General features: G+C 39.5%; 1 protein-coding gene across 2 annotated transcripts in view; it reads right to left on the reverse strand.

The window, feature by feature from the left end:
- The window catches only part of KCNK17 (potassium two pore domain channel subfamily K member 17), a 35488-nt gene that overhangs the window by 5754 nt on the left and 2922 nt on the right, over positions 1-26812 (reverse strand). The window contains exons 2-4 of one of the 2 annotated variants that reach the window (XM_081940844.1): positions 21473-21584; positions 8734-8900; positions 5543-5711 (exon numbers count right to left, since the gene is read on the reverse strand). In XM_081940844.1, coding sequence (XP_081796970.1) covers positions 5543-5711; positions 8734-8900; positions 21473-21584 — 448 coding nt within the window. The remainder of the gene's footprint in view (positions 1-5542; positions 5712-8733; positions 8901-21472; positions 21585-26812) is intronic. The other variant, XM_081940845.1, reaches the window with a different exon arrangement.

Raw genomic sequence — 26812 nt, forward strand, 5'->3', positions numbered from 1 at the left:
GCAAAGTCCCTGATCGATCCAGGAGAAAGCTCTTTTTGCCAGCTACAAGAGAAGCAGTCAAAATGGCTGCAGAAGGTTGGGACAGTCCCCTGAAACAGAAGCAGAACAGGAGAGACAGTTGCCAAAATAGTGAGAAAAATCCTTATTATTAGAGAAGAGAAAACCCAAAAGACTTAGTTAAAATAAAATGGAAGACAGAAGGAAGTAAGCGGCGAATTAACCCTGGTTTAAAACTATCGTGTTATCTTTTTCACTTTAATTTTGTTTGTTTTCTATGGATGGACTTTTTACAAATGCCTCTTACTTTTAAACTGGACTCGTCTTTTTTCCCTTCTTCCTCTATACTGCTTCCATTTGTTGTATTTGTGGATTAAAAGCTCCTTTCCTCGCAAGGCTCGGCCGGATTGTAATCTTTAAACATTTTTTTTCTTTTGTTCTGGAGTTCGGAGCTTAGAAAGAGAGGCAAAAACAGAGGGAAAGAATGTAACACTGCCATCTAGAGGCTAGTGGCTTGGCAACATCTGATAATGCAAAACTATTGGCTTTGTTTACTGAAAGGGTCAGTGGCTATACAGGTGTTTCTTTGAAGGAAAGAGAAAGTTTGGACCTGAAAAACTTTACTGAATTTGTTTGAAACCTAGCAAAAGCCTTGGATGTTTTAGTGGCAGTGTCTATAATCTGGAAAAATGGCCCAATATGAAGAAGAAAAGGGACTAACATTGCAAAGAATTATGCTAGAAATTCAAAAAGTCTTAATAATCACAGAGAGAATTGAAAAGAGACTTGAAATTATAGATCAAAATACAGAAAGTACGGAGAGAAGAGTTGAGAATACTTATAAAACAACAATAAAATTTGAGAACAGAGTTCAAAAAGACACAGAAACATATGAAAGTGGTAAGAAAATTGTGACACTGACAGCAAATCGAGAGTGGAGGGAAATGATAAGTGCGAAATATGGAAAGGAGAGATAGATGAACTGGAACTTTATCTCAGATGTCAAAATATAGATGAAGAAAAGGGAGAAAATTTGGTAAAAACAATGAGAGTAATTTTGGCAGAAGCACCAGCAATAACAAAAGTTAAACTGAGGAAAGGAACAGATAGAGGGTTTTGAATCTTTATAAGATATGCAATGAATAACAAGTTGTCAAGAGAAGTCCACCTAAGACTTATCAAGAAAACATTTAGAATACAGATTCTACAAATGGCAAGAGATACTGGACTGCATTATTTCTGGAAGGATATAGGATGATGAAATGAAATGTCACAATAAAATTTAGTTAAATGTAGTTAAATTTTGAGTACTATGTATAAGACAAAGTAAGAATAGCTATAGTCAAATAAATGATCAATAATGATAAAGCATATATATATACTAGATTGATAATATGAAATTTTATACAAACTATAAGTGAGGATGATGATGATGTTGAAAAACCTTTTTATAAAAGATAAATAATTCTATATAGAATAGAATATAAAGATGTAATATCATTGGATGATTTCAGGATGATGTAATGAAATGCCATAATATAAATTTACTTCAAATTTAATATGTTTCATATAAAAAGGATGTAATAATAGCTATGCTTAATGGATGTTTAACAATTATAACAATGTGTATACATGCATATTAGATTGATGATACTAATAATGAAAAAAACATGGAATTGAAAATTATTAGAGAATGTTATCAATGCTAAAATAATAGAATGACAGAATAGGAGATAAAAAAATCTTTATTATTGGATATATTGAAGATGATATAATGAATCATTATAATATATCTGGATACATATTTAGAATACCTTGTTAAAAATGGAGAAACAAGTGATAATCAAACAAATGAAGTATACCATATTTTTCGCCCTATAAGACGCTCCGGAATATAAGACGCACCCAATTTTAAAGGAGGAAAATCTAGAAAAAAAAGATTCTGAACCAAATACTATAGTAAAATATTTTATATCAACTGTATAAAGTTAACAGCAGTTTAAGAACAATTTTATGTCAACCATGTAACACAGGGGTGTCCAAACCTTTTTCAAAGAGGGCCAGATTGGATGAAGTGAACATGCTGGAGGGCCGAACATTTTTCCGAATATTCTTTGAACAATAACAATTAAATGCAAATGAATTATTTTATGCCAAGTTAATTGCAAATGGCATACTTTTCATTTCATAACATTAAGATCAACTGACAGCTGAGTTTTCACAATGTATCCATCTTTTCCCTGAAGACTCGTGTTTAGTACATTCAGATGCTTTCTTTCCTCTTTCCCTCTTACTTGTCTATCCTTCCTTCCACCCTCCCTTCCTCCTTCCCTTCCTTCCTGCCTCCCTTCCAGTTCCCTCCTTCCTCTTTCCTCCTGCCTGCCTGCCTTCTTTCCCTCCTGCTTATCTATGCTTCCTTCCTTCCTTGCACCTCCCTCCCTTCTGCCTGCCTGCCTTCTTTCCTCTTTCCTCTTTCCTCTTTCCCTATCCTCCTATCCTTCCTTTCTCCCTCCCTCCTTCCCTGCCTCCCTTCCAGTTCCATCCTTCCCTCCTTCCTTCTGCCTCCTTCCTGCCTGCTTGCCTTCTTTCCTCTTTCCCTCCAGCGTGTCTGCTTTTCTTTCCTTCCTTCCACCTCCCTTCTGCCCTCCTGCTTTCTTTCCTCTTTCCCTCTTACTTGTCTATCCTCACTCCCTCCTCCCCTCCTTCCCTCCTTCCCTGCCTGAGCGGGCTTCTTGCAGGGCCCCAGCCCTCCAGCCGGTGGCTCATCTGCGGTCCGAAGTGCCTGGCTGGCTCGGGTGCCCCAGAAAAGTAGTGGCAGCCACAAGGGGACGGGCAGGAGCGGGCGGACGGCCCCTGCAGCCAATCCCACCCCAGCCAGAAGCAGCACTATGACAGCCACCAAGAGCGAGGAGACGGCAACGGCAAGAACAGGCTTTCCTCCCTCCCCACCTGAGCAGGCTACTTGCACAGCTCCAGCCCGCGGCTCTGACGAGGATCCAGTCTGGAGCGCCTGGCTGGTTCAGGCGCCCCAGAAGAGCAGCAGCTACAGCCACAGGGGGAAGGGCAGGAGCAACCGGGCAACCACTGCAGCTGCTCCCACATCAGCAAGCCAGGCTCGGTGGCGTCTTTATGAGGGTAGCGTGCCTCCCTGCCAGCAGCTCCTCCAGCATCCCAGCTGGAAGCAGCAGCACAACAGTCGCCGTTACCAGGGGCGAAGGGGTGGTGGTGGCGAGATCGGGCGACTGCCGCCCCTTTGTCCCTTCCCCAATAGTGGCTCGTCCTTCTTTTTAAGCAGGCAGCTATCAGAGAGAACAAGGCAGCGCGGCTTGTGCAGCAGCGAAGATCGCCTGCTTAAAGATCGTCTGCTTAAAGATCACCTGCTTAAAAAGAAGGATGAGGCTCCGCTGGTTTGGAGCCCATCCGTGGGGGGGAGGGATCCCCCTCGCGTTCCTCATCTTCTCGGATGGGCTAGTAAGGGGACAGAAAAGGTTGTTCTCCAGTTGGGACGGAGAGAGGGACAGACAGACAGATCGCCTGGTTAAAAAGGAGGAGGATTCACTGATCTGGAGCCCATCCAGGAAGACGAGGAATGTGAGGGGGATCTCTCCCCCCACAGATGGAGCCTCCTCCTTCCAATTGGGGGGATCCATGCAGAGGATTTCTCCCCCACCCCCCAATTGGAAACGAGGTGGCTGTCAAACCAAGGCAGCACCCCCCGCAGAAGAAGGAACAGGAGAGGAGTTCACGCCAGCCGCCGGCTGGCCAGAGCCCCCCCCCTTGGCTGCTCCCTCCTGAGCTGTGCCCGTGCCCCTGCCCGGCCTGCCTGCTGAGGAGGAGGAGGAGGCGGGGGCGCATTGCTGAGAAGTGGGCAGGGCAGAGGTGGGCTTAGCGCTGCTGCCCTTGCCGTTAAGGGACATGCTGGCTGGCGTTGCTTCAGGGCGCCCTGACCGCCAGCTCCTCCATGCACAGCCCGTTCCCCCCCAAAAAAGACCATTTTCTTTTTTAAAAACGCCTCTGCAGACGATCTTGAAAACCTGCGAGGTTGCTTTCGGAGGGGAAAGACGAGCAGCTGTGCAAAGGCTTGTTTTAAAGCTGCAGGCTCCAAGGCTGCAGGTGCCCAGGGAGGGCGGCAGGGGCAAATGCTGCTGCCTGCCCCCTCCCAAAGCAACATCGCAGGTTTTCAAGATAGTTCGGACAGGTGTTTTTTAAAAAGAAAAACCTAAAAAGCTGCAAGATCTGGAGAGAGATCCGGCCAGCCCGAGAAGACATTTCTGAGAAGAGATCTCGCCATTTTTTGCATCGGGGCATGCTGCAAGGGGGGGGGGAAGTCAAGACCTTTTCCAGCTGGCGCAAAGGACTTCCCCGGACTTGCTTTAGTGAGTACGGGCCCGCACCTCCACCACCACCAATCCGGAAAAGGTCTTTGCTCCCTCTCTCTTGCAGCAAGCCCCGATGCAAAAAAAACCCCAAGACTTACGAGTGAGTGACGGGGGCGGGGCTTCCGTGTTCATTGACCAACCAGCAGAAACCCACCACTGCCCAGGTGGCTACATTCGGCCTATAAGACGCACCCAGATTTTCACCCTCTTTTTTGGAGTAAAAAAGTGCGTCTTATAGGGCGAAAAATATGGTAATAATAATATATACAAAGATATTTTATTGACAATATGTGATTTTTGATAAAGTTCAAGTGATGACTATGGAAAGGACGCAGAAAGACCTTGTAACCAATTGACACACTGTATGCAGTTGAAGAGGTTTTTATGTTATATGTTTTGTGTGTTTGTGTTTGTTTGAAAATAAAAAAATTATTTAAAAAAAAGATTTTTTCTTCCACACCGTTGTGAAAGTGAGAGTAAAAATTAAAAGTGCTTTTTAGAGGAGTCTGATAAATGAGATTTCCATGCAGCGCTTACTATGTTTTAGTTGTCTCATGGAGATGCAACCATCTATATTAGTTTTGATTGTATAATTGCTATTAGGCTGGAATAAAAATGGCTACCAACCAAGCCAAATTCTAGAATTTTATGCATACCTTCCAATTTAAACACCCATTAAACCAAGCTGCTTTGCTATCAACATAAATGCATCCCAAATTGAATCAACCTAAAACACCTCACATATCAGAATCCTTTTAAGCAATGTATTTCTTGTTGCATGATGAAGGCACTTGTTTTCCCACAATTGACCAGAGAATCAAGAACTTCCCTCAAAAAGGAAGGGTACCTCCACCCAGCAACTTATCTGGAAAAATGAAGTGAAAAATATTATCTCCTAGGTGACCTGTGTAAACAAGCACATAAAGGATCCTTTGCTCTTGAGAATTTTACATTCGAGAAGGGCATACCTTTTCATTGAAAAAGAAGCAAATGTTTGCACAGCCTTAAAATAGAGTGAACTTTGATTTTATTTACTGAACTTAAACTTGAGAAGGCACGCTTTTGTCCATGACCATGTTTTCCTTTGAGTTACTAGGGAATTTGTAAATCTACCCTCTGCTCCACCCCTCAAACAAATAAAGTTTTAATTGGTATAAGATACTTACCGATGACATAATCCCCAAAACCTATTGTACTTAAAGTTATGAAGGAATAGTAGAACCCTTCTTCATAAGTCCAGCCTTCTATGGCAGTAAACAGCAAAGGTGGTAACAAAAGAAATAATAAAAGGCCAGCACCCAGGGCACAGGTCCAGGTCAAGACAACTGCTCCCTTCTAGCAAGCAATAAAGAAACAGAAAATATAGGTGAGATCGGACAAGAAATAGGATATAGATTACATCTTTCATTAAAGAAGATACTGGAAAAATGTGCATTGAATGAATCTGCAGGACAGGCATGCAATCCTATTAAATTTCTGAGGAGGTCAAGAGACAAATCTGCTTTCTGTTGACAGAGAAGAATGAATCAGGACAGATTCATTCCTCTCCAATCACCCAGTATATTGCTGAAATTTTCTTTCTTCCAGAGAAAATTTTCCTGAACAGATTTGGGAGATATTTGGAAGAGAAAGGCTCATTGCATAGAGTCCTTGCATAATACTGTGTTTAACCCATTCCACATGGGCCAAAGAACATTTTGATTCAAGTTCAATGTGTACCATCTGAACTTACTGGTCTTTTTTTTTTTTTGATGCAACATTCCAATTTCCTAAATGATTATTTAGATCAGCTAAAATCGAGATGTCAATTAAGTATACTACTCATAGTTTTTATCCTTGCAGGTCAGTTTTCCTAGACTTGTACAATCAGTTTCACATGCTGGCCCAAATAGGAAAGTGTTTGCTCTTGGTTTATTCGTGCAAATATTAAACTTTGATTTGAATCTGCTGAGTAAACCACCATCAGTCCATAGATTTCAGTTTCACACATTGTGAAAGATCTAAAATCCATGGGAAAGAGGGAAAGAACAGGAAGAGGAAAATTGTCCTGACCTTCATTGCTTACTTTATATATTTAAACTTATTAGGATACTCTGGACCTTGGCTTTAGATCTGACATGAACTCAAGACTCAATCAGGTTTGCAGAGTATCTAATGTTTAGCCTACCTAGGGCTGCCTACCCGGGCTACAAAGATCATAATGACTATGACAAAAATGTTGCAAAATAATTAAACTTTTTGGGTCTGAGTATCTTTCTGCTAAAAACATCAGAGCATTTGGGAAGGCCCTTGAATGATTCCTCTAAAACAGGGGTGTCAAACTTACGTTGTCATCACAGTATCACATGATATATCAGGGCTTTCCCCCCCTTTGCTACCCCGGGCATGGGTGTGGCCAGTAAGTGACACATTTGGCCCACAGGTCGGGAGTTTGACAGCCTTGCTCTAAAACCTGTCATGTGAAAAAGTTAACACACAGCCTTCCTCATAAAGCTATGTTCTCTTGTGTCAGCAGAGCAACCTTTTGCCCATGTTCCCACGATTTCTGGGACTATTTGGGATACTTATGAAGAAGGGCTGGTGATGCATTGTCTCGGTTTAAAAGAAGCCCTTTGATACCTTCAAATATTCTAGGTTTGGATTTGATCAGCCTTTGACTCAGTAACCTCAACTTTACAGACAAGAAGCAGAACATTCTTCTTCTCAAAGTTTTCCACAAAAATTGAAAGCTGCTTAAGCTAAGTTTAAAAGAAGATGATTAATAAGATATGGCCACAAGAATGCATTAAAAGAGAATTCTCACAAATGTGACACCGCCAGTTTTAGAGCAGAAATGTTTAAAATTCTCTAACTTCCACTTGCATTAGCAAAACCACATTTAGCATCAAAAATGGATAGGTACACATGGTCCATTTCTTTCTCCATCAAGGTATGAGGATCCTTCTGGAATTTTTCTGACCCCACAAATGTCTACACATTTGTAAGTTGGGAAGAATCATCCAAAGCATGTTTTCCATTAACTTAATACATCTTCATTAAGCATTTGTAAATGTTAAAAGTTCTGGATTATGATTCCTACCAACCAGAGGCAGTCATTGATGTAGAGAAAAAGCTTGAAATTGGGATGTAACTGCTATTTCTCTGTGGAAGTTGATGTTGATGCAGTAGCCAGTCCCAAGCAAAGCCTAGACTTGCACAATTTTCAAAAATACTAAAAATGCTATTTTACCATTGCTATATTCAGGGAGGGAACAGGAGTGTGTATGTGCGTCATATTTTCTGGATACTTGGAGCTAGAGATAGTGGTAGATAACCTGAGGAATGTGAGGCTTGTCCAGACATAATATAAGAACAAAACATAGAAGGGAAAAGGCAAGTGATGACGAACCAACTTTTTGCTGACGGAAGACAGAAAACCGAAAGCAAAACCTGCTGTTTAATACTGAGTTATTTGTCTGTGGAATTATAGCCAAATGCTTGTATTATATTTTGGTGAGGCCTCTTTTTTGCCTTACCAAATACATTTTACTCTTAAAATGGGGCATTTCTGCACAAAACCAACAAGTTTTGCAAATTGGTTAATCACTGCAATATAACAGCAACTCTAAAATGTTCTAAAGTATCTGGAAAGAAAAAAAGTCTTTCCCCATCTCTGCACCACTCTGATAGCTAGTGAAACATGAGTTAAAGGATGTTTTCGCCCTAATGCCCTTGTTATGAACTCCCTAGGGGCATGCAACTGGCTATTGTGGAAACAGTCTACAAAGTCTCTTCTTATTCTTCATTTAAAAACGTACTCCCAAGGCTTAAAACACTTTTTTTAAAGTGTGCATTTATTATGCTTATTCATCTCTCTTACACAAAGTTTGTTATGGTCTTCCTGCTGTTTAGGATTGCAGATCCAGCAACTCCCTGAGGCTTGCTAGGTCTATAAACCTAAACAAACATATATAGAGAGATAAGTAAGCCTAATTTAATTCAATAGAAACTTGTTTCAAGTAAACACATTGAAATAGGCCATTTAAACATGAAGACAAGTAAAGATTTACATCTGAAATTTGAAGGTGTTGTTAAGAGGAACAACACAACGGAATGATATGATTATCTAGATAGCTTTTGTTGCTGCACCATAGCTCTGCCTACAACAAATTTAAATTTAACTAGTTAAGTCAGTGGCATTTTCATGGACATTCTTGCTTTTTTAGAAAATGGCATGAATAAATTGTCCAGGCTGGCCAAAGTGACCCACAAGAATTTATTGTTTTATTCTTCTTGTAAAATGCTCAGAGTTTCTTGCTTGTGAAATGGGTGGCTTAGATTAAATAAACAAACACGTAAGAATACCCAGATCCCTTACCTGCCACTGGAACTTCACATCCAGATAGAAGGCACATAGATGCACCCCAGAGAGCATCAGCTGTCCTATCCTATTCAGAAGAATGAGATTTAAGGGAATCCCAAAGAGGGCAAAGAAGATGCAGAATACTTGTGAAGCCACTGTATTGGGGCTCAAGTTGCCATAGCCTGAAAGGAGAAGAATAAGGTTTGATCATTGATATACCAGGAATTAACATGATAATATAGCAGTAATCTATGTCCATGATATTTGGCAAAAATATTATCTGTAAGCTTTGCAGAAAGATTTCGCAATATTTCAGCTTAATGAGATTGTTGTCCAACATGTTAGACATAAGGGGGAAATGAGAAGACAAACAGTAAAAGCCAAGCTATCAATCAGAAGATTCTCATACATGAAAAAATAGTAGTTATATGGAAGAAATTAGATAAAACATGCTTTACATTAGTAAATGTAAATAGAAGTACCACGTTACTTCTATTACCAGCTCTATGTAAACAAACACAATGTACAGCAATTAATGGTTAAATACTACCTATTCTCCAAAGCACCTGAAGGCAGGAGAAGCAGCAATGGATGGAAACTAATCAAGAAGAGAACCAATCTAGAACTAAGAAGAAATTTCTTGACAGTGAGTACAATTAACCTGCGGAATGACTTGCCTTCATATGGAGTAAGTGCTCTATCAATGGAGGCTTTCAAAAAAGGCTGGACAATTGTTTATCGAAAATGGTATAGGGCAGTGGTGGGATTCAAATTTTTTTACTACTGGTTCTGTGGGTGTGGTTTGGTGGGTGTGGCAAGGCTTGGTGGGTGTGGCTTGGTAGGCGTGGCAAGGGAAGGATACTGTAAAATCCCCATTTCCTCCTGATCAGCTGGGACTCTGGAGGCAGAAAATAGATGGGGGTGGTGCCAGTCAGAGGTGGTATTTACCAGTTCGCTGAACTACTCAAAATTTTCACTACCAATTTTCCAAAACTGGTCAGCACCGGCTGAATACCACCTCTGTGATAGGGACTCCTGCTAGAATATGGGCTTGATCTAGAAGGACCTCCAAGGTATTCTATTACTAAGAAACATCTATTTACAATTATTGATGGACTTTGTGGCTCTGAACCTGAATCTGGTATGAGAGGATTCATATAAGCAAGGTTCACTGAGCTTTATCCACTGGATACTAAACAATAGTTTTTTGTTACATGGGAATACAACTTCTGTTAGTATAAACCTCGCTCAAATCAGTCACCACTGAGTTGCTAGTCTTCTTCAAGCTGGTTTCCTACAGTTATGTTGAAATGTAAATCTTCCACGCCCACCCTTCTGGCCTTCCAAACGAGCTTGAAGACCTGGCTCTCCCAGCTGACTTGGGGCGCCAATGGGGGAATGGCATCTTGAGGTAATTAATGAATTAACCAGACTCTATCTCTTCTCCATATACATTTTGCTCCCTTCCTCTCCATCTTGGTTAATTGAAATTTTAGCTGAGTTTAAATGTATGGTTCTTATTTGTTTTAATGTTTTATATGGTATCTTAATTATATGCCCGTGAGCCATCTTGACTTGACTTGCATAGAAGTTTAATAATAAATAAATAAAATAAATAGGTTTCCACAGATTCTGTACTCTAGTGTAAATTGATATTAAGTTTGAAAGATGTAGCCTACTGAAAATCATTGTGTAGTTTTCCCTCAACTACCAGGATTTTTTTCCCCTAAAGGTCTCCATATAAATGACAAGTTATAAGTAATCCATTTAAGACACATACTGAATGTTACATACTGACAGCTAAATGGTAGGCTCCACCAAGGTCCTCCAATCTGGTGGGAAAATACTCCAAGCCGATTGGCCGATGACAGCTCCCTATAAAAGGGCTAACTGTCAGACAGGCGGATGCTGGATTTGTAAATAGTTGTCTAATAAAGAGCTGTTGTTTGTCACTGAAGTCTGAGTCTGTCTCATCCATTCACCCGATCTAACACTGAATATAAAGCAAAAGCCCCCAAATCACAATATGCAACATAATCTTAATTATTACTGACAATATAAACCATTTGGCTTAATGGCATGCTATTTATTCTTGCCAGTTCTGAAAATCGTTACAACAGGAACAGGCACTTATGAATTGGTAAGGCAGTATTTGCCAGCTGTTCATAAAATCACTGAAGGGATCTCCATTTTAAAAAAAAAATTCCTTTTATTAACCAAACTCACAGGATTATGTTTCAAAAAAACGGGTAGCATTTCTACTTTAGAATCCTTAGTAGCAAAATTCTTTGAAATCAGGTCTATTCTTGAAAGGGATGTGTGTCTTTTAGAAAAATAGAAATATTGCTACAGAAAGAAGCGATAGTAGAAAATTAACAAAGAAATAAAAATAATGCTTTGTTATAAGTACTGATTTGAGAATAGTTTGAGATGAAAATAAAGCTTTCATTAGAGGTTATTTTATACAATGGTGAGATCAAAAAGAAGAGGCAAGAGAAAACATCCTATTTTGGATGATAGGGAAAAGAAGAATAAAGATAAAGGTTTCTCTGGCACATATGCGCTAATCATTCCTGACTCTAGGGGGTGGTGCTCATTTCCGTTTAAAAGCCAAAGAGCCAGTGCTGTCCATGGTCATGTGGCTGGCATGACTAAACCAGGGGTGGGTTTCTACCGGCGTTGGTACCTGTTCGCTTTGGGCACAGAACACTGTTACCTTCCCACCAAAGTGGTCCCTATTTTTCTATTTGCAATTTTCAAACTGCTAGGTTGGCAGAAGCTGGGACAAGTAATGGGAGGCCACTCCGTTAAGCGGCACTAGGGATTTGAACCGCCGAACTGCCGACCTTTCTGATCGACAAGCTCAGCATCTTAGCCACTGAACCACCACATCCCTAAAGAAAAATTACAAAATGGAAATAAGACTTTTTTGATCAGAGAAAAGAATTCTATAGAAGCCTTATTTTAGAATACTAATTTTCATGATTGAATTCTTTTCTATACCACAAACTCCATGTGGAAGGAAAAATGTTGTGCCGGGTTATAGCCTAGCCTCAGTCAAGTTGCTAGATTTATTTGCATTGTGAAGCAAAACAGTCTAAACAAGATTTTATTACCAATTTCCACCTGTGGCCCAATAACATTTAGTTCCATTTTTAACATCCTGAAAGCATTTTAAACGAAACTCTCTTAGAAGGCTGAAATTCAGAAGGCCTGTACTACTACACCACAAGTATGATTTTCTTTGATCAGTTTTGTTTATATTGGCATGCACTTATGTTAGCACAAGGGGTGAAGATAGCAAGCTCTGTACTAAAAGCACAATTATGACATCAATCCACAGTGCACAAATAGAAGCTGTTCTAAAATTGGATTATGTGGGGAAAGGATATGGTGTACTTTAAAAAGCAGTTTTAAAAGCAGTCTAAGGGTGCAAAAAGAAGGTACATAGAGGATCCCATAGCTCAGACCAATATAATCAACCTATTCTCCAAAGCACCTGAAGGCAGGACAAGAAGCAATGGATGGAATCAATCTAGAACTAAGGAAAAATTTCATGACAGTTATAACAATTTATCAGTAGAGTGGCTTGCCTCCAGAAGTTATCAATGCTCCAACAGTGTAAGTTTTTAAGCAAAGATTGGACAGCCATTTGTCTGAAATGGTTTAAGGTCTTCTACTCGAATAGGGGGTTGGACTAGAAAGACCTCCAAGGTTCCTGCCAACTCTGTCATTGTAATCTCCTTTGAAAGAAACAAAGTTGTGATTGAAGTGTCACTGGATGTTCCAATAACATTTCAATCACAGCTTTCATTTTCTTTCAAACAAGAGATTAGAATGACACTAAAAATCCTAAATATCTTTTCCCTTCGGTTTATCTCCAGTTTTAAGAGTAAGGCAAAGAATAGAGCAATGGCCTACACTTACACAAAACGAATGATCTAATTTGATATTTTTTACACAAAAAGCTTTTAAACGTTAGGCTAGATAATATCTACCAATATTTTACTCCTATCTCACCAAAGTGCAGCACTCGAAATGGCTGTTTTGGAACTTTTGCAGATATTTATTTAGTACCTCTTGGTGAGGAGTATTAAATTATTGAATTTCAATTTTATCAAAGTGTTCAGTTGTGTTACCTGTAGTTTGTATCAATGAAATGAAACATTTATTCTAGTACATATGTTAATTTGCTTGCAAGGGCCAGAATCTTTGAATTTATCACCACCACCTACTGAATGAGCCACCTAAAGATTTTCCATATATTTAGATTCTATTCCTAAAGCCTTAGAATGTCAACCTGAGGCCACTGGAATTTTGGTTTTCTTCAAGAATGGCGAAAAGCTAGGGAGAGACTGTAAATGTCTTCTATATAGATATAGATGGATGCATAATCAATATTTCTTGGGCGCATCTGATGTTGGATAGTTCTGGTGGCACTCTAAATACAATATGAATTTAGAAGAAGTAAAGCCCTTCCATATTCCCTTTCATCATTTTTTCCTCTCTTCTATTTAAGGGGTAAAAACAAGCAAACAAACAGAAAAGCAGGAAGAATTATATCTTCCTTTCTGTTCTGCTACCAGAAGCTGTACATTATTTTAGAAAAAGCAGTTATTCTGCCTTTGGATTTTCTCCACTACCAGATCAAATGTAATTGTCACAGTCTGCCGTACTTCAAATATTTTCCTTTTGTGATCAATTATTTGCCTTTGTTATCAAGAGCAACCAAATTTTCATTCTGCGAGACTGGTTGAATTATGGTCATGGAATGGGAAGCTTGTGGCATGATGAACTTGGAAATAACTGTGAATTCAGATATATAGGGAGCAAAACAAAATCTAAACAAAAGAACTGAAAAGTGATCTTTAGGCACTACAAAGGGATACAAAAAAAATATTTCTAGTCAATTGCATAAATCCTAGTTACACAACTAAATCACTGAAAGCTTTTCTAGTTTGATCAATGAAGTATTCAGTACAGTATTTTGGAGTCCTTGTTCTTACAGCCGATTCTTCCATAAAGTTAACTCATGGTGTCAGCTGATTCTGAAAGAATAAGGTGTTTATCCGGTAAGACTGGATCTATAAAGTGGTCGTGGTTGAGTTGCAAGACAAATATAAGCCAACTACTGTATGAGCACTTTTGCTTGTGATATATTACTTTAGAGAATGTACACACCGTGAAAAAAGAGGCTACATAGGTAGGATTATCCATTGGGGCTGCAAAGCAAATCAGCAAATGTTTGAACGTGTTCAAATATGGCAGAGAACAGGGCATACTAAAAAAACCATTAAAAAAAACTAAGCCAAGTCACAAACTAGATTTGCATATGCTAAACCATGGTTTGTTTAACAAAAGTTTATCAGATATACTACAATTGACTGGGTCTGCACAACACATTAAACTAATTTTAAGCTTTCTTCCAAGGAACACCAACTTTTCTTAAACAGCCTGAAGATATTCTGCAAGCACTTGCGGAGTCACTGTTGGCTTTACTATCTTCTTCAGAATTTCTTTGTGAAAAATTGATTATAACTACGGTTGACATACTTACTGCAACCAAGGACCCTTACTGAAACAGAGTGTAACGTAAAGCCTGAGTCTGTTTAACAATGTCACTGACAACATTTATGAAATAATCATATTCTTGCATCCCATTAAGATTTCTAAATATATTAAATGTAAGGGAAAATATACTTTAAATATTATTTAAATAGATTTTTATTTCAATATTACTTTTATTTCCTTTTAAAAGAAACAGTAATACAAGTTCCTTATAGTATTTTTTTTTTTTACAAAATGTACAAATTAACATTGTTTGGTCTTGAAAATTTTAAGAAATACTGCATTAAGTCACTATTCTTATTTTACAAAGGTTTATTTTATTTAATAAATTTATATGGCTAACACAGCAATCGAAAAGCTTTAATGTAGTTTATTTTGGCCTTAATCTGTTATGTGAACTAAGCCACAATGTACCGTGTCCTAGAATTTTTCATCTGACTGGTCTGTTCCTACTTATCACTCACCAAGCCAAATGCTATAAACAGTCTTACAAGAATGATCTTACCCTTTCTCCAGTTCTCCCATCTGTACACAATACCAATTCTAGTTCCTGCTGTTGCTAGTGCAAGCAGAGCTAATCTGAGCAGACAGTTCTAAAATGTCTCTGCGACTCAGCTCCAAGTATTTCTAATATTGAAGAACAGATTGCAATTTAATAATGCAACAATCTTTTGTAAGTCAACAAGGAATAAAGATTATATATTGTCTTGGGACTAGTTACAGGCCCATAAAATGTTCCAGAGAATTATGTATTTGTATGCATTAAAGCTATAATATCTGAGCTGTAAGGTGACAAGTAGAGCACAAAACCAACCCAAAAAACAACAACAATAACCCCTTCTAACATTCAGTATTTTTTTGTGTCCATCTAGTGGTCATCCATTTTTTTGGCAGCCTAGATGCAGTGGCCCTAATACACACACATATCAGAAAATAATACCTGTTGAAATGGCTTCTGTTAGATACCAGAATCAGTTATAATGGTTTCCACCAAGGTCCTCTGTTCCTACGGGAACAGAGATTCAACCTGATTGGTCGAAGGGTCTGACAGCTCCCTATAAAAGGGCTGCTGTCAGACTGAACCTTCGCTGGATTGTACATAGTTGCTACTGCATTAATAAAGAGCTGTTGTTGCCTAAGCCTGAGTGTGCCTTTCCTTTATCCGATCTAACAGCTTCTGTGCTGATTATTTCTTTGATCAGAATGAATGCATATATAAGGAAAAACCTTCCTACCATTTCTGTTGACAGGTCATATCAAACACATTATAGACAGCGACCAACAGTTTAGGAGTACCCCATGTACCATTCGTTTTATTAGCTAGTTTCCTGTTCTTTCTCTCCCCCTACCCCAACTTGATATGGCTGTGAAAATGTAGAGGAAGGAAAAATAACTTAAAAGGTATCTACCAGTTTATTTCTGAAATTTGCAGAATTCTTGGAATAATTCCCAATTTTTGCAAACTAACCTCAGTTCTCAGTCAAAAACACAACACACAGCCCAACTCTTTTGTATTACATTAATTTGGCAGGTTAAAACTTGCTACATTATTTTGTCACACATTGTATCATAAACTTTAATTCAATTATGATTAAAGAATATAGTTAACTGAACTTATTGAAAATCATATCCCAACAAGAATTAAGTTACATTGCACCCTAAAATTAAAAATAATTTCCTCCATGAATCTAAAATTTGAACCGGAGAATAATTATATCAATGGTAATCAACAGTAAGAGCTTTAAGCTTTTTCTTCAGGACCAAACACAGCTGGTGGGAAACTGAGAGTGGTGGCTGATGCCATTTGTATAAGGTTTCCCAGAGCGTCTAGTAACCAGCAAGTACCAATTGGTAGATTGGATAGCACTGTAGGCTGGATCAGGACAACTTTTTACATTTTTCCATACACACAAACAACTAAACTTCAAAACAAGTAAATTCAGCCTTTGAATGGTGTGGGAGTAGGAATGGATTTCCAGAGGAAAAATTGCAGACTACAGGAACCAAGAGCCCTGTTCGGGTGAACCTGAAGACACAGAGAAAACCTCCAAGTGCTTCAAGGACTTTCTAAAAGGATGCAGATGACCAGCTGTCTGCAAGGAATATAAATCCTTCCATTCCCCACTATCCTGTCAGAGCTGAAGAAGCTTCTTGGATGAGAAGCAAAATGTCTTCAAAGAAAAAAGCAAGAAAATCCAGTTGTCTCCTGAAAAAGCACCTTTGGGACAACCATGACCTGGATGACCGAATCTCTATAAACTCTATAAACTTTTAACTAGACTTCAATCTTATTTTAGAGATTCAATTGATAAGGATTAGAAAATGCTTTTACCCCAGTAACTCCAGCTGTTCAAAATCAGCAGACATAGGAAAGAGGGTGTATTATAGATTTGATTCCTGGAACACTAATGACTGAATACTAAGCATTCCCATTGATCCTGTGCTGCCATCTAGTGTCTTCAAAGTGATAATAGTTGCTGCATACCCAAATCTGAAACATCATTTTATATATATTATGGTCCAATCTTTCTTTCAAGTGCCTGTGCCCAAACAGATTTTTTTTTTACTAAAACTTTCATGAAACAACTGGGAAGAGTCAGGCATTTTCCTTAATGTTTCTCTCCAATTTTGTTAATGTCTCAATAAAGTAGGAATTGCTCAGCCTTTGACAAAGATTATTCCAGTGCAGAAAGTGGTTCTAACCGTTGGATTCACCTTCAACAGACAAGTATTTCTCCCAAAGATGCCTGGGTACATGAAGCTTGTGAAATTCGCACTCAACTGTACCCTTGCGGTGTACTTTCAAAATCTTAGTTTTACAAATCTGGCTGAAAGGATGATCCTAATACTCCCGTTGCCATTCTTCTCTTTGAACTAGCTCAAACAAAAGATTTCAGAGGCAAAGAGTGTATTCGGTTTTTTTTATCTGCAGTTTAGCATCCCATCCTAGTCCTTGTTTCAAGGGATGCTGCTGAGTCAAAGATGAGAGAATCTTTGAAATCTAAAGTTTCCAGGAACTTTAATGGGTTTTCTTGATGCCTCAAACTTCAGGGAAGCCAGCAAGTCTGATCCAGACAAGTTAACATTTTAATCTCACTGCCAAATCTGAAAACTATAGGCTAACTGCAATTCTCAGTTGTAAACTCCAGTAGCAGACTTTGGGGGGGGGGGTGACTTTGGACTTTGCCCTCTCTTATTTTACACTCCCTGTACTTGACAGGGCACCCCCAGTTTTCATCATCAGGGAATTGTTTGGTTTTTCTGCAGACTTTACATGTATTTCATCTCAATTCAACACCAGCCCACATTCACAGCTATTTGCAGTGTTCCACAGTCACATGATCACGATTCACATTTTTGCTGAAAATCAGTGTTTACTTCTTGTTTCCGGTAAAAATGACCCATAGCAAACAATGGGTTAGCTTAATAGCCACAGCATTTACTTTAAGACTGCTATGTTCACGTAACAACTGCCTTCCCCCCCAAAAAAAAGGTTTGGAAAAAAATCAGGTCAGTCACATAATGCGCTGCTTTTCAGCCATCCCAACGTATTGTAATTGCAGACTCAATTGCGGTCATAAGTAGTAGTTCTGTATCCAATCTTTACCAATCTGAAATCAAGGTTAGGCACAGTTGGTGTGTTTTTAGCTGTTCCCTGGAAGTAGAAATATGGAAAAGACTTAGCAGCTTTCTAATCTCTTTCTCTTCTATTTCAGTTTGGACTGAAGAGGCTATTTCTGCCCAGCCCCTTCCCCATTTCAGGGAAGGGGCTGGGCAGTACTAGGAACCAGGCATTACTTCAGCCCCAAGTTAGAAATCTATAAAATATATAATCTTATGCAGGGCCAAGCATTGTTCAGAGTTTTAAGTCTGTTACTCCAATAAGTGGTTGGAACCAGGGCAATAGAATTGGTAGGGACACAATCAAAGCTAAATGCAATTTGTTAATTAAATTCATTAATTTAAGCGGTTGATTCCCTATGCGTGTAATAATTCCCATTTTCTCTTATAGTAAAAACATTTAATTGGATGCTAATTTTTCAGAGGACTTCCGATACCACACCTCTTCTCTCAGAAATGAACTGGCTACAATTAAATGTTCTCATTTTCCAATATCTTTATTTAAAATTTCCTTTCAAATGCTTGAAAAATAATTGCTGCTAAACCTCTTTAAGAATTTCTGTGCTTAATTGGGAGTTGATAGATTGTTAAAACATTGGAATAACTGCACTATTGCAGCTTTTAGTTTACATACCCACCACGTTTTCAAGGGGGAAAAAATTGTTTTCTGCATATATCCCCATGCAATTGTGTATGGAAAAAGCATTAATTTGGTGAAGCATGGAATATGGCCCATGATATGCCTCAAGTCTCTAATTTAGTCTTATTTGAGACAAATGTGCTGCTTAAATGATGATTAATCATTAAGTGCCTATTTAAGCAGAAGGCAGCTGCAGAGTAAGATAACACTGCCATCTTGTGACTCATTAAGTACACAGCCAAGAGTTAAAATGCTGTCCTTGTTGCTGATTTTTTTTTTCAATTAAAAACCTGCTGCACATTATGCCTTTGACACTCAATTCATGCATCTTAAAATAGATCTTTGTAGGTATAGACATTACCAGTACGACACAGGGAGGTCTGCGTACAGATCTGTTTTTTCCTTTTACAATATAGGCAGGGTAGAGGGGTAAGGTCTACAGGTTGATTCCTCCTCACTCTTTTGCTCTTTATTGTGTCTACATGCCTGGATTTTAAATAGGAAACAAACACCAAACAGCACAAAAAGAGCAAGCAGCAGAGTGATGCAAACATATATATCCCCTTATATACCTGTAGCCTGATATACATGACTTATGCTGTTCACAATCAGAGAAACTGTTTGTATGTGTGTGCCTGTATTTACATCCAAACGGAAAAAAGGACAGAGTAATATGGCACAAAGATAGGAATGCCTTACCACCCTAAGCCATGACTTTGGTGAATGGTTTGTTCTCTATAGCCCATGTTAAGGCTATCCATGTATTCAAAGGAGACAGAGTGTCCAAGATAATATTTGAAAACCCAGAGATGAAAGCACTTTGGTTATAAACAGAGTTGGCTTCTTAATTTATGCAATGAACATTTTACCTCATGGGTTCTAAAGAAGTCCAAGGCTATGAGCAAATATCAAACAACCACAATCAAGGATCTGAGTGTGAGCAGCACATTTTGCTCTGTCTAGGCCAATGCCCACCCAACCATGGAGAAAAGTTTTTTTCCGTAGACTGGAGGGGGTGTGGTTTTGCATGTTGCCTGCATCCCGTGGATGGGGCTTCGCTTGTTTGCACTGCCTGGTTGCTAGCATGCTGCGGGCCGGTCCATGGTCCGAGGATTGAGGATCGGACTTAGACCACCCCCCTATAGGTTTGGATCATAAACTCTCATGGCCAAGATCCTTTAGCAAGTTACTTTCTATAAAAGTTATTAAATAACTGGATTCAAACAACTTTTGGTACCGTGTTTTCCCGAAATTAAGACAGGGTCTTATTTTCTTTTGACCCACAAAATATGGCTTGGGCCTTATTATGAGGGGAGGGCTTATTGTTTTGGAGTTGCCGGGCAGCTGCTCCTTTGCAAGCGGGCTCCCGAAGAGCCAAGCACAGCCTCAGGCGTGAAGCAGCCATGAGGTGACCACGCTCACGATCAGCCACCCGGCAAACCCCCTCTCCAGCTGGGCAGAGCGCCATTCACTGACCTAAGGGTTATCACTAAGGCGCCAAGCCATGTGGAACTCTGCCCGCCCCCCAGCTACCGCGGCTTGGCACATTAGGGATGCATGGAGCTCTGCCCTGCTGGAGAAGGGGGTTGCACGAGCGCCTGTTCTGCCCCCAGCAAGCATGCCTCCCAGACTCACCATGCCCTGGACCAGCTATCCCTGCAGGGCCAGGGCACCGCTGCTATAGCTGCGCTCCGCGCATAACTTCTCCAGCTTCCAAACTCCAAAACTCAGCTGCCGAGTCTTCCAGCAGCGGCTGCTCTAGGAGTGCACTCTATGGTTGTGGGCTGGCTGCCGGAAGACTCTCTATCTGGAAGACTCTCTGTCTGGCAGCCAGCCCACAACCATAGAGTGCACTCCTAGAGTGGCCGCTGCTGGAAGACTCGGCAGTTTTGGAGTTTGTAAGCCCCAGCCCTGCAGGGAGAGCTGGACCAGGGCATGGTGAGGCTGGGAGGCATGCTTGCTGGGGGTGGAACAGGCACTCGTGCAACCCCTCTCTCCATCCGGGCAGAGCTCCATGCACTGACCTAGGGGATATCCCTAATGTGCCAAGCTGCGGGAGCTGGGGGGCGGGCAGAGTTCCACGTGGCTTGGTGCCTTAGGGATACCCCTAGGTCAGTGAATGGCGCTCTGCCCGGCTGGAGAGGGGGTTTGCCGGGTGGCTGCTGGTGAGCATGGTAACCTCATGGCTGCTTCGCCCCTGAGGCTGTGCCTGGCTCTTCTGGAGTCCGCTCCCAAGGGAGCAGCCACCCGGCAACTCCCCCCTCCGGCGAGGCAGAATGCCACTCCCCAACCTAGCAGTATCCCGAAGGCACCAAACATGAGCACCTTTCCCCCCTCCCCCCAGCTTGATGCCTTCGGGATACCACTAGGTCAGTGAGCGGTGCTCTGCCTGGCTGGAGGGGGGATTGTCCATGGGGCTTATTTTCGGGGGTGCGCTTATATTTTTGCCCACCCGAAAAATGTGGCAAGGCCTTAGTTAAAGGACAGGTCATATTTTCGGGGAAATATGGTATGATTTGGTGCATGTTCCTAATTACTGGAGTCGGAATCCTGTGAAAGTTATCTATAACTGGCATTTGCTTTGAGTGAAATCTTTTATGCCCCCTGGTGGTATTATGTACTCAACTGATGCTAGGAACATGGCTAAAATGTGCAGCTTAAAGCAAATATGTCTTTAGAATCACATCTGCTTCATTCTGAGCAGAGATTATTTGTGGATTTGTGAATTATCATGCATTTTATTAAATTTTCCATCAAATGCAAATAAAGCAGCAGGAGAAAGACTACAGAAATATTCTAAGACACGCCCCAACTTTTCTTCTTCAGCTGTACCTCTCTCTGCTACAGAATAGGATAAAAAAGGCTTAGTTTGTGCTATAATTATTTCACATCATTTTCTGCAAACTGGTATTCTATGACTCCTACCGATGGTTGTTACTGTAGAAACTGAGAAAAAGAAGGAGCCGACAAAGTCCCATCTGCCCAGACTTGTATTTCCTTTAAGATAAAGTCCACTCTTGTAGGCTTGGATGATAGTCTGTGAAAAAGATTTTAAAAAGAGAAGTCATGGATGAGGATTTCTGTCTACAAAATAGTCCAAAGTTGCATTTCTATTCCCACTTTCCTGGAATAAGTTCCACTGAACACAAACTTCATTCTGAATCAAGGCATGTAGTTTCCTTTGTAAATTAGTTCATTTTCTATGTTTAGCTGGTTTGACCAGAATCTAATATCTTGCCCCAATCCTCCTTTAAAGATTTAGCAGAATCCGTGCTATATAACTTTGTAACAATGACTATAAGAAATTATAACTTTGAAGGACAACTAACCCTTAAGAGAATGGACTGTATTTTAAAGTAATCCTTATTGCCCATCCCTTAGAGAAACAGATTTGAAGGCAGCATATACAGAAAATAAAAGATAAAAACAAAGAATGAAACACTGAAATCAGAGTTAAAAAGCAATTACAATGTGCTGATAAGGAGAAACCCCTTAATTAGCAGATTAAGAAATGAAGCCCTGACCAGTATGGTCTTCTTTTTCGAAAAATCTTCAGAAAGCGATATCTTCTATGATCTTAATTAATGAAAGGCTGGTAGAAACCAGATATTTTCTTCCAAAGAAATGCAGCCCTCATGCCACCTAAGTTTTAAATGCAGCATTTATGTTCTCTATAAAGATAAAAACATGCCTGATAAAGGTTATTTTACAAAGATGTATTAGGACATCTATAAATAAGACTTCTTCTTGATTCACTTGTCCTTTAGTAACCCAAAAAGACAGACAACTTAGACCTGTCACCACATCTAACTCCAAGAATTGTTATAGGGATAAAAATGGGGTAAAGTAAGAAAACAGTATCCTAGAGACTCTCTTAAGTTCCATTGAAATATAAATATAATAAACAAAAAAAAACACAGTTCCATTAAGGCTATAGAATTAATTTAGCCACTATGGTCCATGGTGACTGGGACAGAGTTGTCATAATGCAAATATGTTAACTAGTATCATGACTTTAGAGATATGCAACTGCTAAGGAGCAAGTGGATATTCTACTGTACAATCTGTAAGACCAGCTTTGGTTTTGTTAGAATTTTTGATAGTTATTAATAATATGGATCATTCAATTGCCCCCAATTTTCATTACTGGCTTGTGGAATTCCAGCCCCTTCTATCTAAATAGTCACACAGGATGACCACCAAGAAGACAACTTTTATTCCATAGACATTAGACTAACTACATGAATGATATGAGTGAGTTTCAGTAGTTTTACAACAATACTGACAATATTTAGGAACAACACAAATAAGAATTTCCAATATGATTCTATATCAAGGTATAGTGGATAATGGATCACACTACTTTGACAAAAACTAAGTTGCAAAAATTTGAAAGAGGAATAACAGATTAACAGAGTTGGAAGGTATCTTGGAGATATTCTAATCCAACCCACTACATAAGCAGCATACCTGATTCCATTTCACAAGAAATGATTGTCCAATCTCTTCTTAAAAATTTCCAGTGTTGGAGCATTTATAATATCAGGAGGTAAGTTGTTCCACTGATTAATTGTTCTAATTGTCAGGAAATTTCTCCTTAGTTCTAGGTTGCTTCTGTCCTTGATTTGCTTTCATTCCTGATTAGTTTCCATCCAGGAGATACAATACAATAGCAGAGTTGGAAGGGACCTTGGAGGTCTTCTAGTCCAACCCCCTGCCTAGGCAGAAAACCCTATACCATTTCAGACAAATGGCTATTCAACATCTTCTTAAAGACTTCCAGTGTTTTGGGGCAATCACAACTTTTGGAGGGAAGCTGTTCCACTGATTAATTGTTCTGTCAGGAAGTTTCTCCTCAGTTCTAAGTTGCTTCTCTCCTTGATGAGTGTCTACCCATTGCTTCTTGTTCTACCCTCAGGTGCCTTGGAGAATAGTTTGACTCCCTCTTCTTTGTGGCAACCCCTGAGATATTGGAACACTGCTATCATGTCTCCCCTAGTCCTTCTTTCTATTAAACTAGACATATCCAGTTCCTGCAACCGTTCTTCATATGTTTTAGTCTCCAGTCCCCTAATCATCTTTGTTGCTCTTCTCTACACTATTTCTAGAGTCTCCACATCTTTTCTACATTGTGGCGACCAAAACTGAATGCAGTATTCCAAGTGTGGCCTTACCAAGGCATTATAAAGTGGTATTAACACGTCACATGTTCTTGATTCTATCCCTCTGTTGATGCAGCCTAGAACTGTGTTGGAATTTTTGGCAGCTGCTGCACACTGCTGGCTCATATTTAAATGGTTGTCCACTAGGACCCTAAGATCCCTTTCACAGTTACTACTGTTGAGCAAGTACCACCTATACTGTACCTGTGCATTTTGCTTTTGTTGCCTGAATGTAGAACCTTACTCTTTTCACCATTGAATTTCATTTTATTAGATAGTGCCCAATGCTCAAGTTTGTCAAGATCCTTCTGTATCTTTAGCCTATCTTCTGGAGTGTTGGCTATTCCTGCCAGCTTGGTGTCGTCTGCAAATTTGATGAGTTCCCCATTTATTCCCTCATCCAAATCATTGATGAAGATGTTGAAGAGTACTGGGCCCAAAACAAAGCCTTGGGGTACTCCACTACATACCTCCCTCCATGTAGATGCAGTTCCATTGAGGACTACACGGTGAGTGCGGTTGGTCAGCCAGTTACGAATCCATCTGGTGGTGATGCTGTCCAACCCACATTCTTCTACTTTACCTAGTAGTAGGTTATGGTCTACCTTATCAAATACCTTACTGAAGTCCAAGTAAACTATATCGACGGCATTCCTCTGGTCCACTAATGTCAAAGAATGCAATAAGATTAGTCTGGCATGATCTGTTTTTGACAAACCCATGTTGGCTTTGGGCTATTATTTTGTTTGCTTCTAGGTGTTCGCTAATTCGTTGCTTGATTATCTTTTCCAGAATCTTTTCCAGAGATGAACGTGGGAGCCAAATGAAATAGTGAGTTCTCCTTTGATACAGATCATCTCACAATGGCAGAATGATTGCTTGTCAGAGTTGCTGCAAGCAGAGGATAGAATAAATGATCTCTAAGCTACCTACCCATTTATCACCACCTTTCAAACATAAACATATGTGAAGATGTCTAAAGCAATCAGGTACAAGGAAGCCTGAAATGAACACTTTCATGCATTCCTTACATGCTATTTTTCCAGGTTAGTCTTACATCTATCGCAATTGAATGCTTCTACCTCTTTCCAATCTCTGTAGTGATAACTATGAATGACTTGCACTCTGAAACATCTGGCTACTTAATATAATAAAAACTCACAAAATTTCTTCAGCTAGAACTGTTTCATTCCTGTATGTGACCATCTTTTGCCAAGTTAGTATTTTAGTCCTGTCTTTATGTTTTATATTTATATCCCTCATTATTTTATAAACAATTTAAGATGGCAAACACACATAATATTCCTTCCTCCTCCTATTTTCACTACAACAGGCCTGTGAGATGGGCCAGAATGAGAGTGAGTGACTGACCCAAAGGCACCCAGCTGGCTTTCACACCTAAGGCAGGAGTAGAACTTATTGTTTACATGTGTAAATCACCCAGTCACTTGCATAGTGAGAAGGAGACACTGTCTAAATTTGATAAATAAAATAACCCTTCTGTAACAAATCTTACACTATATCAAAAATAATAAGACGTAAAATGGAACTGTAGTTACATTCAACCGAATGTGAGATAGAGAACAGAAGCTGTACATACAAGACTTAGGGAGCACAGCCAACATATGCAGTGTAATCATAATCCCTTTTCATTTACATGGGTATGAAGACAAAAAGAAGACCAGGGACAGCTTGTCTGAGGATGAAATCCCAAACATACTTGGTTAGGAATAAACCCATTGGACTAAGAAAGATTTTTTTTCCTCCTGAGAATACAATGCATGTTGTAAGTAACATTTGAATCAAAGTTTTTTTAAAGTAATACCTAAAGTTGAGAATGGGGTGAGTCAGGCATGTATTGTTTTGAAGGCAGATGGCCTTTGCCTTTTCTAAGTGAAATTCTGATTTCTTAACCTTATAAAAACATAAAATACCCGTAACACTATATAAGGTAAATATTAATCTTAAATTTACGTTTAAGAACACCGAGAAAAGGCCATAAAGGTTAATTGTGTCTTATCACAGATATTATACCTCAAGGTTTCTCCCATGTTGATAATAACAAACTTGATAAATCCAACAATCAAAGGCTAAGGAAAATATCCTTAGCCTTTTAATAAAATATTTACAATAGCTGCAAAGGCATAAAGTAACACTAAGAAAATTTATTTTGAATGCTGTATAAATATGGTTTATCTCTATGTCTATTCATGCCTTTTATGCACTATTCAAAAGAGACCATAAAAAACTAAGAAGGAAACAAAAAGTTCAAAACCCATCCTCTCCAGCAGCTTACACCTAGTAGCTCTAGATATTTTGGCATATAACCAAAATCATATTCTGGCATCCCTACAATTTGGCTCATCTTCTGATTTGTTAGGAATTTCAAAGTGGCAACTTCTTGTTTCTTTAATTCTAATTTTTAAGCTTCACAGTTATGTTTTTCAGACACAGACAATTTTTTTTGTTTGCTTGAACACTTTCACCTATTTACACTGCAAAATTATACAGGTAGTCCTGAACTTATAAAAAATTGTTTAGGGACCAAACTTATGGCATTGAAAAAAGTGGCTTATGACTGTTTTTCACACTTTCGACTGCTGCAGCATTCTGGTGGTCATGTAGTCAAAATTCAAAATCAGATGCTTGGAACTGACTCATATTTATGACGGCCGCAGTGTGCCAGGGTCATGTGATCACTGTTTCAACCTTCTGACAAGCAAAGTCAATGGGGAAGCCAGATCCACTTAACCTATGTTACTAACGTAATAACTAAAGTGATTTACTTAACAGTGGCGAGCAAGGTCTTAAAATGGGGCAAAATTCACTTAACAAATGTCTCTCTTGGCAACAGAAATTTTGAGCTGAATTGTGGTCGTAAATCGAGGAATACCTATATTTACCCCTTGAGTGAGCATGCTGACTTAGGAAGTACTCCACTACTGTTTTTCACTTTCATTGTTATTCACAGGGTTTCCCCCGCAGCGTTAAAATTCTTAACTTCTTAAAATTAATGCCTTAACCAGTGCCCACTTGGCCTTAGCCTGAAGCTGGCTTTACAGAGATTTGTATGGTCTTTTTATTGTTTAGGAAATTTTTAAAG

This window comes from Natrix helvetica, assembly GCF_964273705.1.
Source record: "Natrix helvetica genome assembly, chromosome: 2".
NCBI classification, from domain to species: Eukaryota; Metazoa; Chordata; class Lepidosauria; order Squamata; family Natricidae; genus Natrix; species Natrix helvetica.